This window comes from Perca fluviatilis, chromosome 14 (assembly GCF_010015445.1).
Source record: "Perca fluviatilis chromosome 14, GENO_Pfluv_1.0, whole genome shotgun sequence".
NCBI lineage: Eukaryota > Metazoa > Chordata > Actinopteri > Perciformes > Percidae > Perca > Perca fluviatilis.
Window position 1 is genome coordinate 8,256,860 of NC_053125.1, and position 17,124 is coordinate 8,273,983.

Below are 17,124 nucleotides of genomic sequence, written 5' to 3' on the forward strand. Positions count from 1 at the left end.
ATACTGTGACCATGTTAGCGTGCTGAACGACCTAGCACATATCATTGCCTAAATAACTTTCTTATTCCAGTTTACCTCCCTGTACTCTAGTGAAACTGTTTCAGTGCACACATGAACCTGATAGTTGAGAGTGTAACCTGAGATTATAGCTAAGTATGGATAAAATGGAGAGCAGTGTACTCTGGCAAAAATGAAGCAGTTGCATCAGGCCTCTTTGCAGATGTTGAAGTCTAAATATAGCAGTTTAATTTTATCATAAATATATAAGCTAGTATCAATGCTTCCTTTGATACTTTCCACAGAGTGTTGACTTCAGACACCTCATGATCTTTACCTCAGTTGTTCTCAGACCACACTGTGCTGTCTCTTCCTGTCAGACAAGTGATCACTCACTCCTCCCTCCACAGACCATCACACCATTTCACTCGCCCTATAAATAAGTCTGGCAGCCGTCTGTGTCCTGTCTGTGTCTTCCTCCATCACACATTTAGCATGCCCTTCTTCCTCTCATAAAAAATAAAAAAATACACAATTTTACTGAGAGAGACACATGAGCCAGTAAAAACCGATGTCAAATTTATTTAATGCCAATGAATCCTTCCACCTGCCACCCACACACAAAAACACATCAGCAGATTAACATAGGCTAATGAAGCATCAGGGCCACTCTGAGCTGCAGTTCCAGATGTTTCCTGAGTCTATCTGGTGGCAGCATACACAACATGTGGCTCCAGCTCTCTCTCTGATGCAGGCCTGCGGCTTCTTTTGGGTTTTGCCTGGAAATTTAGAGCAGCGTAGTTCAGTTCATCTGAGCCCAGATCCTGTAAATCAGAGTATTCAGAGTCACACACTGAATCACACATATGCATCCTACAGAGGTTATATTTTAGTTTTAAATAATAATTTTCTAACTAACAGGAAGGCTACATGTTCTCTTTCCTGACAAGATATCTTCTGGTTGAGCATCTTTAAAACCATAACACACAGTTTATATGTAAGGTAATGCTGGGTTCACCTTGTTTCTTTCTGGCTGCAGTTCTTCATTCACAGCTAAAGGGGAAAAAAGACAAAAGTTTCATTAGTTTAATATTACTGACCATATACTTTGCTTTGGATTTATCCATCATGTGCATCAAATTATAGATCAGCTGTACCTGTCTGAAGTTTCCTGATTTTAACAGCCAGAACAATGACGACTATAGTAAGGAAAACAGTCAGAACAGTCAGAGCACCCAGGAACACACTCATGACGTTTGTCTTTCCATCAGAGTCCTCTGCATGACAAATGACAGAATAAATGTATTTTCTAGTTTTTTAAAGAAATGGTTAAGATTTAAATTACTGGCTGTGTGGAAACTTGCACAGTGAAAAAAAGAGAACCTTATATTACTTTCAGTCTTTGAATCCACTCTAAAATCAGATTCACTGTCACTTTTAAAACATACATAAATAACATAATTTGACACATTTGTTTTTTTGTCTTCATGCCGTTTTTTTACTGTGAAAATACATGTGAGAAACTGTAAATATGATGAGAAACACAGATCTATGAGCATTAACTACAATCTTACCTTGAACTATGTGGTTCCTTTGGATACATCCACAGACATACAGTCCAGAGTCAGAGGAATTCTCTCTCTTGATTTTAAGAAAGATGTTGGAGCTCATCTCAAATCCATTTTGAAATCCATCACACATCAGAGTGATGTCTCCACCAGACTTGATCTCCACAGCGTGAGACTCAGAAGCTGAGACAGAGATCCAGCCTGAAACAAACAGCAGAGACAGAAAGAGATTCATCCCTGTGTGTATAATGCAGCACTTACTGTAGTAAGGCAACAACAACAACAAACATTGTGTTCTTATTTGTGGGTTATTTGCCACAGGATTTGGTGCTGATAATAACCAAGTATCAGTACTTACTGAGGCTGCAGAGAAGTAAAGCTGTTATCAAGGTGAAGTTCCTCATTCTGCATTTAAACGTTTCACAAGAATAGTTTGTACCGCGGAGCTCTTATAAAGGAGTTTAGAGAGGTGGGGTGTTTTTAGATTGTTGTCTCGCTGCTCACACCAACCTACCAATGCAATGCCTTTACACATATTTAAGCCCAGGAACATTTTGTTTTTGGAGACTCAACATCTAATGATAACATTTTATATCTGTGTCAGATCCAATTTGAGACAAACGTCACTAAGAATTGTGGCTACATGAAGAAGAACTCCTCAGTGACTCCTGGAGGTTTATACAGCCATCACTGAAAATTCTCACCTAACTCATAACAGTCTGGTATGACATATCAAATATGACAAGAATAAAAGCAATCCCCCACACCATTACAACACCACCACCACCAGACTGCCCAGTGGTAACAAGGCATGATGGATCCATGTTCTCATTCTGTTTACGCCAAATTCTGACTCTACCATCTGAATGTCTCAACAGAAATCGAGACTCATCAAACCAAGCAACATTTTTCCAGTATTCAACTGTCCAATTTTGGTGCGCTCGTGAAAATTGTAGCATCATTTTCTTATTTTTAGTGGAGATGAGTGGTACCCGGTGGGGTCTTCTGCTGGTGTAGCCCATCCGCCTCAAGGTTGTGCATGTTGTGGCTTCACAAATGCTTTGCTGCATACCTCGGTTGTAACAAGTGGTTATTTGAGTCAAAGTTGATCTTCTATCAGCTTGAATCACTGGCCCATTCTCCTCTGACCTCTAGCATCAACAAGGCATTTTCGCCCCCCAGGACTGCAGCATACTGGATGTTTTTCCTTTTTCACATCATTCTTTGTAAACCCTAGAAACGGTTGTGCGTGAGAATCCCAGTAACTGAGCAGATTGTGAAATACTCAGACCAGCCCGTCTGGCACCAACAACCATGCCACGCTCAAAGTTGCTTAGATCACCTTTCTTTCCCATTCTGACATTCAGTTTAGAGTTCAGGAGATTGTCTAGACCTGGACGACACCCCTAAATGCATTGAAGCAGCTGCAATGTGATTGGTTGATTAGATAATTTCATTATCGAGAAATCTTACAGGTGTTCCTAATAATCCTTTAGGTGAGTGTATATAATGGAATAATGTTTAGGAAATTATTATATATATGTGAAGTTTGAATATATTGAATGAATCTTATTCTGAATATATTGAATGAACGTCTGAATATATTGAATGAATGTCTGAATATATTGAATGAACATCTGAATATATTGAATGAAAGTCTGAATATTTTGAATGAAAGGCGTGTTGAGTGAGCCTGATGAAAGGGACCTGCCTGACCAAAGAGGTTCCTTTCATTTGGTCTTCCATGATGAAAAAGTGAATAAACTTCTTCATTGGTACTGGATACGGTACTGGATATGGTTACCGTTACCAGTGTTTTGGCCCATACATGCATTCGCCAGTGTTAATAATCTCTTCATTGCTCAAAGTTGCTGACACTAGATTTCTTGCTGATTTGCTCATAGTGTCACACTTCGGTTTGGATTAATCACAACGAAAACACAAGATGGTGGCAGACAATGACGTCAGATTCTATTTCAACTTTCGTTCAATATATTCAGAAATTCTTTCAATATATTCAGATATTCATTCAATATATTCAGACTTTCATTCAATATATTCAGAAATTCTTTCAATATATATAAGGTAAGGTACTTTATTTGTCACATACACGTACATGTAGCGAAATTCATTCTCTGCATTTAACCCATCCCTCAAGGGAGCAGTGGGCAGCCAATGACAGCGCCCGGGGACCAACTCCAGATCTGAGCCAGTGCCTTGATCAAGGGCACTGACTGGATAACCTAGTACATGTTTTTGATGGTGGGGGAAACCGGAGCACCCGGAGGAAACCCACGCAAACATGGGGAGAACATGCAAACTCCACACAGAAAGGCCCCGGAACCACCTGGATTCGAACACAGAACCTTCTTGCTGTGAGGCCACAGTGCTAACCACTGTGCCACCATATATTCAGACTTTCTTTCAACATATTCAGACTTTCATTTATATATATATAAAAGGTTCATTCAATATATTCAGACATTCATTCAATATATTCAGACTTTCATTTATATATATATATATATATATATATATATATATATATATATATATATATATATATATATATATATATATATATATATGGTTCATTCAATATATTCAGACTTTCTTTCAATATATTCAGACTTTCATTTATATATATATATATTTATATATATATTTTTTATTAATAAGGGAACAAATTCCACTAATTAACCCTGACAAAGCACACCTGTGAAGGTAAAACCATTTCAGGTGACTACCTCATGAAGCTCATTGAGAGAACACCAAGGGTTTGCAGAGTTATCAAAAAAACAAAGGGTGGCTACTTTGAAGAATCTAAAATATGAGACATGTTTTCAGTTATTTCACACTTTTTTGTTAAGTACATAATTCCATATGTGTTCATTCATAGTTTTGATGCCTTCAGTGAGAATCTACAATGTAAATAGTCATGATAGTACATGCCTGTACTGTATATATATAAGGTTAATTCAATATATTCAGACATTCATTCAATATATTCAATGTTCATTCAATATATTGAAGGTTCATTCAAAATATTCAGACTTTCATTCAATATATTCAGACTTTCATTTATATATATATTCACGGTTCATTCAATATATTCAGACTTTCATTTATATATATATTCAAGGTTCATTCAATATATTCAGACTTTCATTCAATATATTCAGACTTTCATTTATATATATATTCAATGTTCATTCAATATATTCAGACTTTCATTCACTATATTCAAACTTTACATATATATTTATAATAATTTCCTAAACGGCATGCCATACTATATATATATATATATATATATATATATATATATTTTAAAAATGATTTTTTTTTGGCATTTAGGCCTTTTTGTGACAGCTTCAAGGGGAGAGAGAGGGGGAATGACATGCAGGTCGGAATCGAACCCACATTCTTTGCGTTGAGAACTGAGCCTCTATACATGGTCGTGCGCTCTACCACTAGGTCACCCAGGAACCCAATTCACATTTTCTTTTTTGACAAATTTTCTGGAAAATTGGTGAAAATTGGTGCTAGATTTGGATGGAAAGTTTTTTTCCACTAGAGCGATGGCAATGCCAGTCAGTAAGTAAAAGGTCCACCTCTTGGGTCTAGACTACAGTATATCATGAAATATGGAGTGTTGTGACATTTTGGACAGATATTCATGGTCCCCAGAGGATGAAGCATAATGATCCCCTGACTTTTCCTCTAGCACCACTGTGAGGTTGACCTGAGGTTTTACGTGATATTTCTCAGCAACTGTTGGATGAATTGCTGTGAAGTGTGATGTATCATTGATACTGTGATCATGTTAGTATGCTAATGTACTTACAGTAACTAAAAGCATCTCAGAGTCTAAATATAGCCTCACAGAGACACTAACATGGCTGTGGACTCGTAGTATTGTTTGATATTATTACCATTCTCCTTTATGCTTCTGTTTGTGCTCTTGATGATGAGAATACCACTTACTAATTCCAGCGTACTTCCCTGCACTCTAGTGAAACTATTTCAGTTAACAGCTCTCAAAATCAGGAACCTGATAGATGAGCATGTGCAAAATAGAAAATGAAGCAGCTGCATCAGGCCTTTCTGTTCAGTTTTGAATGCAAATGTTGACGTAGCGTACGAAGGTAAAGTAGTTAAGTGAGTTTGTGTAAGGTGATGAGTGATTGATATGTTTTAAGGGAACATTCATTGTGTTCTGTGAGAATGGCAGTACTGTACAGCAGTTTCATTTTGCCGTGAACAAGTAGGCTAGTTTCATTTCTTCTTTTTTTACTTTGCACAGAGCTTTGACCTCAGACACCTCACGGTCTTCACCTCAGTTGTGCTCAGACCACACCTCGCTGTCTCTTCCTGTCGAACAATAAGTCTGGCAGACACCAGTGTCTTTTCTGTCTCTTCCTCCATCACACATTAAGCATGCTCTGTTTCCTCTCAGACAAAATAAGAAAGACGGACACTTTGACCCAGACAGAGACACATGAGACAGTAAAATAAGATATTTTTTTTCCAAATTTATTTTTTTGGCAGTATACTCCTCACACACATAAAAACACATCAGATTAACATAATGAAGCATCAGTTTTACTCTGAGCTGCAGTTCCAGATGTTTCCTGAGTCTATCTGGTAGCAGCATACACAACATGTGGCTCCAGATCTCTCTCTGATGCAGGCCTGCGGCTTCTTTTGGGTTTTGCCTGGAAATTTAGAGCTGCGTAGTTCAGGTCATCTGAGCCCAGATCCTGTAAATCAGAGTATTCAGAGTCACATACTGAATCACACACACCATGTAGCTGAGTTAGCCAAGTTTTTGGTAGTACAACAAAGGAATCGTTTAAACTAAAATTAGTGTTGTTAAGAACAAACATCAAACAATCACAGCTGGGTTGGGCAATTTAAAGAGCCCCGATTATACTCCTTTTCAGCATCATATGTGTACTCATGGGGTCTACTAGAATATGTTTTCATGCTTTGATGTTCAAAAAACCTATTATGTTTCTCATACTGCCCATTGATGCAGCTCCTCTCTCTAAAACACCCTGTCTAAGCTCTTGGCCCGCCTTCCCGAAAAGCCCAGTCTGCTCTGATTGGTCAGCTGGCCCTCTCTGTTGTGATTGGTCAACCAAACTCAAACAAGCCGCTGGGTGTGCTGTGCTTGCTCAGGCAGCACCTATGGGCAGCACAAACTGGGCTGGCATTCTCAATCTGTGACATCACTTATTGAGGAATTTCAAATGGGAATGTGGGCGAGGCATTTTAGGCAGTTGAGAGAAAGTGCTGTCTGTGGAAGAGAAAGCTCTATTTAGAGTGACATGTGTTTTTTTGTATTTTATACATCTATTACATAAACAAAAAACTAACACTGAAAGACGAGAAAATCCAAAAAAGCATAATAGGGACTCTTTAAATTGAAACAAAGAAACTCTGATTGTTGAAACTCATAGGACATAAGTCACAGTTCTAAAATTGCTACACCTTAAAGTGGTTATATTTTAATTTCAAAATAGTTTTGACTTGATTTTGTAACAGTTGGTTGATTGTAATTCATGCAACTGGCTTGGCAAAAAGGCCATACGTTCTCCTTCTTAACAAAATATCTTCAGATTGTGCTGATGGGGCATTTTCATTTGTTTCGGACACGTCCTCAAACAGAAAAGGTAGATTGCCAAAGACTCCCAAAACGACACATACAGTAGAACCGTTCTATTTACTGCCACACAGTGGCAGTTTAATCATGTGACTGTTCTATTTATAGTGCTCATATTATGCTTTTTGGCTTTTTCCCTTTCCTTCATTGTGTTATATATCTTTTTTGTGCATGTTATAGGTTTACAAAGTGAAAAAGCCCAAAGTCCACCTCAAAGGGACTTACCATCTCCAACAGAAAACACTGTTCACCAACTGCTCCAAACAGCTCTATTGTAGTCCAGTGATGAACACTCATCATTTTGCGTCACTTTGTAACACAAGTTATAATGCTTGGCTAGCTCCTAGCGTGGCACGCCCTCAAACCAAGCTAGCTTGCTTGTAAGGCCCCGCCCTACTCTGCTTCTGACTACTGGCTAGTAGTCCTTACCTAGCTACTGTGCATGTTTGACTCCCAACAAAGATGGAACAGAAGTGAGATGCCTCACTCTGTAGCTAAAACAGAGAGCTCAACATGCAGGGTGAAAAGAGGAGCTGCAGCAATGTGTAGTACAACAAATGTATGGTGTTTTTTTTTATTTTTTTTTATTAAACCATGTAAACCTATTCTGGTACAACCTGTAAATACAATTATGAACCTTAAAAATTAGCATAATATGAGGTCTTTACTGTAACAGGTGCAGTTTTAAACACATAGTAAACATTGTGAAAAGTGAGTAGTTATATGTTGTTAATAGGCAGCGCAAATAGTTAGGGTTAGTAGAATATCAGGGATTGGTTTAAAATAAGTCACTTAAAACTACTAAAATAACAATGTGACATAACAACACAGACTTCATTGCGGAAAGGACTAAAACTCTGTTAATTTCAAAATGACAGTTAGCTTTTGGTTTCACACGGGACTGTGTTTGTTCGACCCATCCACCCCCCCAGGCTGCCTTGTACTCACACAGAATTTTGTGCTCTATACTTTGTCACCTTACTTCCTCGTTTGCTCTGGCGATAGTTACTTCAGCCATGAGGTGGCCGCCTAACAAGAAACCTAACTGTGGGTCGTTATGAGCTGCTTGCATAATCAACCTATACTATCTTTTTCTGGGTGAGGAGGGGCTGGGTTCAGCTGGTCTAGCAAATGCTGGCAAAACCAGTAATTTGGCTTAAAGAACCTAAACTGTCACTTTAAAGATCACAGCTGAAATTAGAGTTTAACATTAGGAATTATTGAAGATCATTTTACTTTGAATATGATGACTTCCTGCATGCCTGAATTAGCTGTTTGCAGCAGCTCGGAACACAGACCATTAACAGATTTGTCATGTATTTGAATGCATTTTCAAACACACACACACACACACACACACACACACACACACACACACGCACACAGTTTATATAAGTTAATGCTGGGTTCACCTTGTTTCTTTCTGGCTGCGGTTCTTCAATCACAGCTAAATGGAAAAATCATCAAGTTTTATTAGTTTATTATTATTGACCGTATACTTTCCTTTGGATTTATCCATCATGTGCATCCAATTATACATCAGCTGTACCTGTCTGAAGTTTCCTGATTTTAACAGTCAGAACAGTGACGACTATAGTGAGGAAAACAGTCAGAACAGTCAGAGAACCCAGGATCACAATCATGACGTTTGTCATTCCTTCAGAATCCTCTACAAGACAAATGACAGAATATAGTCTGTTTTTAGAAGAGATGTTTAAGATTTAAATGACTCTGTGGAAAATTGCACAGTGAAGAAGGAGAACCTTACTTTCTTTATTTAAATCCACTCCAAAATCAGATTCACTGTTACCTTTACAAAGACAAAAATGAAATAATTTGACATGTATTGGTTTCTTGTTTGTCTTTAAGCTGTTTTCATATGACTGTGACAATAAATGTGAGATAAACTGTAAATATGATGGAAACAGATCTCTGAGGCTTAACTACAATCTTACCTTGGACTTTTAAATGTGTTGCACCAGCGATGACTGTATGTCTTCCTATGTAAAATCCACAGAAATACAGTCCAGAGTCAGATAAATCCACTCTCTTGATTTTAAGAAAGACAGTAGAGATGTTGGAGCTCATCTCAAATCTATTTTGATATCCATCACAGAACGAAGGTTTGCCATCAGACCCGTACATAGAGGAGACACAGCTGGGCTTGGTTCTGTTGATCACTCTGAACCATTCTGTTGTAGTTATAACTCTGGAAATGTTGGAGCACATCAGCGTGACGTCTCCACCAGACTGGACCTCCACAGTGTGAGACTCAGAAGCTGAGACAGAGATCCAGCCTGAAACAAACAGCAGAGACAGAAAGAGCTTTACTCCTCAATAAAGTCACTTCTAACGTGTACAATACTAAGTCATCCGAGTGTTAAAAATAATGGTGGGTTACTGGATAAAAGACAGATTAGAATTATATTTGCTGCTCAGAATAATTCATTACCAGGACTTACTGAGGCTGCAGAGAAGTAAAGCTGATATTAAGCTGAAGCTCCTCATTGTGCGTATAACGCTGCAACAGCAATGGCACTCTAAATCAGTGTAAAGGGGCTTTTGTTGTTAAGGGGCGGAGTATTAGTTCATGCAAGGAAGTTCAAATCTTTCCCCACCTGATATCTGTACCAGAGACAATATCAGTCAAAGCATGCCTCAAATAATTTCAGATGGCATAAGTTACTATTCTTCTGATGCTCTTTGATTTTGTGGAAGGAATCACCTCATCTGTCACAGTCGGATACAGCAGCTCAGATGGTCAGACATGCACGTTGTGATCCATAAATATTGAAGAATGCAGTTAAACGCCAAGGTGCACAGTAAAGCAAATGTATCTGACCCATCCTGCAGCCCACGGCCATGTCTTTTGTCCATTCCACATTAAGAGTCAGTCTACCATTACTGCGCTCGTTGGCTGACTTTTTGACATTTCTGAAGCTGCTGGGTGTGAAAAGTAGTCAGCGTTGACAGAGCCGAGATGTATTTCCCCAAACTGACAGTGCGGGGCGTTGACCACATACAGTATGTAGAACAAAGTGTGACACTTTAAGTTCCCAGCGCTTCTTTTATCAGATCAGAGATCCAGTGTGCATGCACACACCGCCATTCTCCCTAATCTCGTATAATCAGTTGACTCCTGCCAACCACATATGTTCCACTTGCCCCCTCTAGGAGCCAATGTGGTCATTTTTTTGGGGGGGGGTTATTGTTACCTGAGTTTGATGTTTGAGCTTCACTGTTGACACTAGAGGTTGTTTTCACATTCATTTACTGATGGAGGAAAGTTTCTCTGCACTGACCTTAAATCTCTCTTTCAGTTTACTGGATATTGTGACATCACAGTTTGGAAGCCAATCATGATCCAGTATGATGGATCATATGCATCATACGTATGTACACTGTATGGACTTTTCAGTGAAGTAGGAGACATCCTGTGTCCAGCAGTTACACCTTTTTAAAATGTAAAATATCGGCACATTCATAGCAACTAGATGCAACTTTAGTCCTTTAAACTAAAGGTATTGAATGTTTTTTTGTTGGACAAAAAACATATCAAACACATTTTTTTTTCAGAGAAAATTATTTTTACAGTATATATTATAAAACATGTCTAAAGGGGATTCAGTATCCAGTAATGAACAAAACATAAAAATCATAAGAAATAAATTATAAACACGTAAGATAATTGTAACGAAAGCAAACTGATTAAGTAAGCCTTAACATACACTCTATAAAGCCCTCTTACCGTAAACGCCCTGTGCTTTTATTTATAACTCTTCCCCAATGTTTGGGTACGTTTTCAAGCCTGCGGTCTGTCCTGTGTTCGTGGTATCTCTGTTCTATAAGGAAGTTAAACAAGTTCATAATGAAGCTTTTTGAAACCACATGGCGAGGAAAAGGCGTTAGTTCTTCAGCAGATTCTAATCTGCTGCCATATTGTAAAACACACAGTGGGATTGTCAGACTGAAGGCAAAGACGGATGTTTAAAGCATCCCACAGTTTGACCCTCTTAGCAACCAATCAAATGTAACCTCATTTTTAACCTGGTGTCAGCTCTATTGCTCAAAGCGTTCACTTCTAAAAACAGCCGAGACGATGCACCTGTATATGATCCTCTGTGGAGTATGTAATTGTATTGATATGAGATATTTTCAGTGGAATAATGAAATCTCAGCTTGTGTTTCTCTAACATTGTCTCTTCTTGACCTAGTCCATCTGCCAGCAGTGATCCAGGAGGCAGCAGCCTGACGGGACACTGGGGTTATCTCGGCCAGTGTTGGGGACAATGGGACTTTACATTGCTTCTACGACAGCCAAGTGGCGCTGCAATTCTCCTGCTACCGACAAACCTTAGGAGGGGGACCTGAGCTGCTCTCTTCTGTTTACAAGTATGATTCAGCATCCAAAGTGTTCCACTGGATGGAGAAGAACCCTCGTTTTTCTGTGCAGAGGAAGGAACCGATGAATCATTTACACATCTCTGACGTCTACTTCTCAGATTGGACTGCGTACTTCTGAAGAAGCTCACACTCCAACATGGTGGAGTTTGGAGAGGGGGGTCTCTCTAAGTGTCAAAGGTATTGTGCTTCTCTTTTTCTTTGGTTTTGACTTCCGAAGAAATGCAGATGTTGTTGGAGATTTTCATTGCAAATAATGATGATCACGTTAAAAATTAGCAAAATCACCAGGGTTCATTTGCTTAGAGTGAGTTTAAGTAAATATGCCCAGAGGTTATATAGCAATTGATAGTTTTAGGCATATGAACTCTCCAATCAACACTCATCACTTTGTTCATGAAGCTTATCAGTTTTGATATTGTCGCTGTTGGGCAGAAACCTTGTATGTCCGTATTGTCATTTTAATTTGTTTTCATAAATCAGTGCTATTGGTGAACCTTCATGTCCATATGTGGGTTTTACAAATTTCTCTAACTTCCTCAAAGGTAAATGGCTCAATATAATGTTATATTAATCAATACTATAATATATAATTCAAATCAATCATTTTTGGTGAGCCATGGTTGAGCAGTCCACAAAAACTCCTGCTTGTGCTGGGCTCATTTCCCCAAAACCAGTTCAATAACTACGCCCAGAAAGCACCCGCTCAAAATGTTCTTAGAATTAGTGATGTGCGGATATCGATACTAAAGTATCGATATTTACGATCCCAACGTCTCCTGCTCTAGTATCAATTCTCGTATAAAAAGATCGATATTTAAACTCAGTAATTTGGAGTGAGTGTTTATGTTATCATAAGTAACTTGTTGTCACCAGAAAAGTCTAATTATATTCGGTTAGGGGAAGGAACTACTTCTCCTTCCGCCGGTCAGTTGTGTGTGCACTGCGGCTCTGTGATGGAGCCGGCCGCTGCAGCAGCCCTTCTTTAATTTCCGCTACAAAAGACTGCAGGCTGCAGAGTGACTATGGCTGACTGCAAAAGGATTCATGTCTGGCTGTATTTTAGCTGTAAAGACAGCAGTGACGCTGTGTGTGATGTGTGTGGAAAGACAGTGAAATACAGTTAACACTACAAACCTTGCTAAACATCTGAGGTTAAGTCATAAGAGTGAATATGATGATATAATGAAGCGCGGTCTGAGGAGGAGGTCCAGGGCGAGAAGACGCAAGGTGCTAGGGCAAGACAGACTTCAATCAGTGAGTCATTTGGCAGCAGCGGCAGAAGTTATCCAGGTACAGGGAGATAGCGTGATAGTCGCGTTATCACTGACTGTGGGAAAGTTATTCACGTCTGTTAAGAGACAAGGTTAAGAGTCAAAAATGTTTTATTTGTGTGTAATTTTCAACCTGTTTTACTGTACAAGTCTCTGAGATTTTCTTTATAATTAAACAATATGAGAGTAGTTTATTGTCTTGTCATTATGCAGCTATTTTTACTTTAAACTAGTTGTCACATCACACTACAAATAAAATATGTAAAAGTATTGGGTATCGGTATTGGCAATACCAGCCTGGGTATTACTTGGTATCGGATTGAATAGGAATTAAGTGGTATCGCACATCACTACTTAGAATCTCTGTTACAGTTAAAGTATGTTATCACAAAAAGAATGCATGTTAGATACATATCATTTTGTTGTTTGGCTGTATAACACTTTTCTCAATAAAATAAACTTGGTAACACACTATAATAATGGTACATGACTTCATGCATGAAAAAGCATGAATTCATTGATGCACACTTTACAGAATTACTGTGGCTAAGCTAAGGGAGGTTGTAGGCTGTGGTAAACAGGTGGTCTTTCAGGAGCTTTTTAAAAATGTCCAGAGATGTAGCATTTCGGATGTCTGCTAGACGAATGGGGCTGCAACGCCAAAGGCTCTGTCTCCGAAGGTACAGAGTCTGGTGTGGGGAATGGAGAGCAGGCCAGTGTCTGAGGAGCTTGATGGTGTTTTAAGCCCCCAACGTCGACTTCAAGGCAGCGCTGCGACCATTGACTTCATGACATTACATTACATGACATTTAGCTGACACTTTTATCCAAAGCGACTTACAGTTGCTACATGTGTCAGAGGATGCATGCCTCTGGAGCAACTATGGGCTAAGTGTCTTGCTCAGGGACCTCAAGATAGTATCTCGTGGCCACAAGATAGTATCTCGTGGCCACAAGATAGTATCTTGAGGCCTCAATATAGTATCTTGAGGCCTCAAGATACTATCTCGTGGCCACAAGATAGTTATCTTGAGGCCTCAAGATAACTATCTTGTGGCCACGAAATAATTCTTCTTCATATTTTATAGCCTATATTTATACTTTTTACATGTATATATGTCACAAAGTGGAGCCAGGCAGCCAGAGTTTTCTTATGTTGTATGGTGTTTCGGGTGTTTTATTTTGTATTATGAATGGCTGAGACACAAGGAGGAAAGAGGAGCGGATAGAGAGCAAAAAAGAAACGTTGGGGACGGAGCACAGATAGACGGGCAGGACAGCGGAGCCGGAGCCGGAGGACAGTTGTGCATGTTTGGAGGATCGGCGCGTTGGCGTTGTGCGAGTGCGATTTGGGCAAAAATAGAAAATCTGATTTCAACCAGTCTATAGAGAAAGGGACTACAGTCTTTACCCTTTTCTGTTTGAGGGAGGGGGGAAGAGGGCCAGCAGCACGCAACGTCGGTCCAGGTACCGTTCGTTCATTTGTTTTTGCTGTCACATATGAAATCGAAAAAACGAGAAAACAACTCCTTTTTCCGTTTTTCCGTTTTTTTAGAAAAACGAAAAAACGAAATTATGACTTGATTTTTGGTTTTCCCGTTCTTGCACGGAAATCAGAAAAACCACTTGATATTCCGATTTTCCCCTGTGGGTGGTGCTAAATCTGATTGGCAGGATATGCATTCATTGTTTTTCAAATTAAGAGTTTACCCACACTTTATTTGTTAGCCTGTAAAATTAATAGTCTATATGTAAAATTAATAGTCTATATGCATGCTTTTTGTCACCCAATTATTTGGCTTAACTGACTGAAAACATCTATTGAAATAGCCTAAATGAACATGTTCACGCATTGACAGACAAAAGGCACAATCTATTTTTGTAGGATGGATAGATAGATAGATAGATAGATAGATAGATAGATAGATACTTTATTGATCCCCATGGGATCCCCATTCAAGGTTCCAGTAGCTTAAAGACATCACACACAACATACACATACATCACTAACAGGATCATAAAAAAGCAACTCCACATGAATAGCATGGACAATGAAATAAAAATACTAAATAAATAAAAAAATCCACATGAATGTACTAAGGGATGTATAAGCATGAACGACGCCGCAGTGATAGGGCAGGGACTGACCCTGTGATTCAGTATGAGAGTGTTTGTCATGGTGGTAGTGCAAATAGGTCCAATAGTGCGAGGATAAAGTCTAGAGACCAGCATTAAATATGGACAATATAAGAGATCAAAAGTCAATATTAGAGGTTTGAAGTATTAGGGTTACTGCCATTGTTCATGTATTAAGTTATGTTAGACCTCAGTCCAGGCTGGTGGGAGGAGGGAGGGAGGGATTGTGCATATATGGGCTAATAGCCAGTAAACAGTGTAAACAGTAAACAGTGGACCTGTGGACAGTCAGTACATAACTGTTATTGTAGGAGATAGTGGAAGTGGTGCAGAGGGAGGAGAGGCAGACAGACTATGCAGAGAAGTCTCTCTCTCCTCTTCTCTTTAGTGAAGCATTGTAGAGTTGTATGGCCCTGCGGGGCGATTACTTTGTCGTTAGCATACAGCTACATAATAGTTATAATAGAGTATGCTAACGTTAGATTGTAGTGGAACGAAGCAGCACTTTCTAAGGTCAAAAATCGCAGATAAAGGGTTTTGAACCAAACACTACACAATCGGACATGTTTCAGCAGGAATGTGACCCGGAATTGGGGAGAATTTAACAACACTACCAGCTAAGATGTTTACTGTAGCATGTAGCTACTATAGTGGTATAGCAGTGGTCGTTGGAAGAGCTGTCATTCCGTCTTCGAAAGGACACTTATGTACGTTTACACTTCATCGCATTAATAATATACAGTCTATGGTTATTAGTCTTGATTGTTTGTATGACTATTGTATAAGAAAGATTTAATAAAAAAATAAAGTTGTGATGTTTGGTCGCTGTTGGTCGTCAAGTGTTTCAACGCATGCGTGGTTCAAATGGCACAGGGACTGAGCCCAGTTCCACGCAAGCCCAACACAGTCCAAATTTTTCCTGAATGCAGATACTTTATCATGTACCAAAAAGACATGGCACTCCTTTCCATAGATCATTTTTAATATTTTTTAAATATTCCCCTGCTTTTTTTACGCCTACTACACTAACCTTTTCTCAGAGTCTCTCTCTTTTTCCAAAGTGACAGATAAAATCTCTTACTTTTGACCTAAACAGGTGTTACTTTATGTGAATGTATACATTTTTAAATGGTTTCTTTAACAAATGTCCTTGGTAACTTTGGCCCAAAGTAATCTGTGATAAACAGTATTATGTTTCATCTGATTATTTATTATCGTCAAATTAATCCAGCAATTATGTTTTTTAGTTCTCGATCGAATTTAACCCTCAGCTCCCCTTAAAAATTACTTGAAACCTTTCGAGGCAAAAATGTCCATGCACACACAAAAACTGCTATTAAATCATCATATATCAATATTTTTTTCTGCTTTTTTTTCATAAATCACTTAAACAACTTCTAACCTAATCAAAACTACCAAACATTCAATCATTTTCAGGATTTTAACCCTTTAAATGCCAGTTTATGTATTTGAAGTATTTTATTTTTTATTACAAAAAAACACAAAAAATGATTTTTTTTCCAGATAATGAATAATATCTAGATGGGGCTTTGGTGGGAATTAGAGGCTTGGATATGTCAAAGATAAGCAACAAAATTAATTTGATTGCATTAGTATTTTTTACATAGTGCCAGATACTCCCTTTGGACACCTTCGAGGCAAAAATGTACATGTCCAAAAAACTGATATTAAATCATCATATATCAATATTTTTTAACTTCTAAATTGCTCAAAACTACCAAAAATTTAATAATTTTCTGGATTTTAACCCTTTAAATGCCAGTTTTAAATCTTTGAAGTAACAATTATTTATGAAAAACCCAACAAAACATTAATTATTTTCCATAAAATAAATCATAGGGGAATGGGGCTTTGGTGGTGATTAGAGTCTTGGATATGTCAAAGATAAGCAACAAAACTGATTTGATTGCATTAGTATTTTTTATGTAGTTCCAGATACTCCCTTTGGACACCTTCGAGGCAAAAATGGCCCCATTGACTTCCATTATAACCACATGTTTTGATCTCACTGCCTTTACAGTATAAAACCATGCATTCTGTAATGTCAGCATTTCATTTG

At 38.4% G+C, this 17,124-nt stretch overlaps 1 protein-coding gene and 1 long non-coding RNA gene across 2 annotated transcripts; both read right to left on the reverse strand.

Annotated features, from left to right (window-relative positions):
* Nucleotides 1–672: 672 nt before the first annotated feature.
* On the reverse strand, nucleotides 673–1,961 carry LOC120572405. The gene is made up of 4 exons (XR_005641437.1): nucleotides 1,924–1,961; nucleotides 1,155–1,196; nucleotides 1,016–1,050; nucleotides 673–821 (listed from the first exon to the last, which is right to left on the reverse strand). It is a non-coding gene; the product is annotated as an uncharacterized LOC120572405 (long non-coding RNA).
* A 4,244-nt stretch (nucleotides 1,962–6,205) lies between these two features.
* Nucleotides 6,206–9,751, reverse strand: LOC120572383. Its single transcript, XM_039821681.1, has 6 exons — nucleotides 9,696–9,751; nucleotides 9,189–9,530; nucleotides 8,997–9,043; nucleotides 8,783–8,900; nucleotides 8,618–8,680; nucleotides 6,206–6,315 (listed from the first exon to the last, which is right to left on the reverse strand). Exons 1-6 carry the CDS (start codon nucleotides 9,739–9,741, stop codon nucleotides 6,206–6,208), a joined length of 726 nt encoding a protein of 241 aa, XP_039677615.1. The 5' UTR covers nucleotides 9,742–9,751.
* Between the last annotated feature and the right edge of the window lie 7,373 nt (nucleotides 9,752–17,124).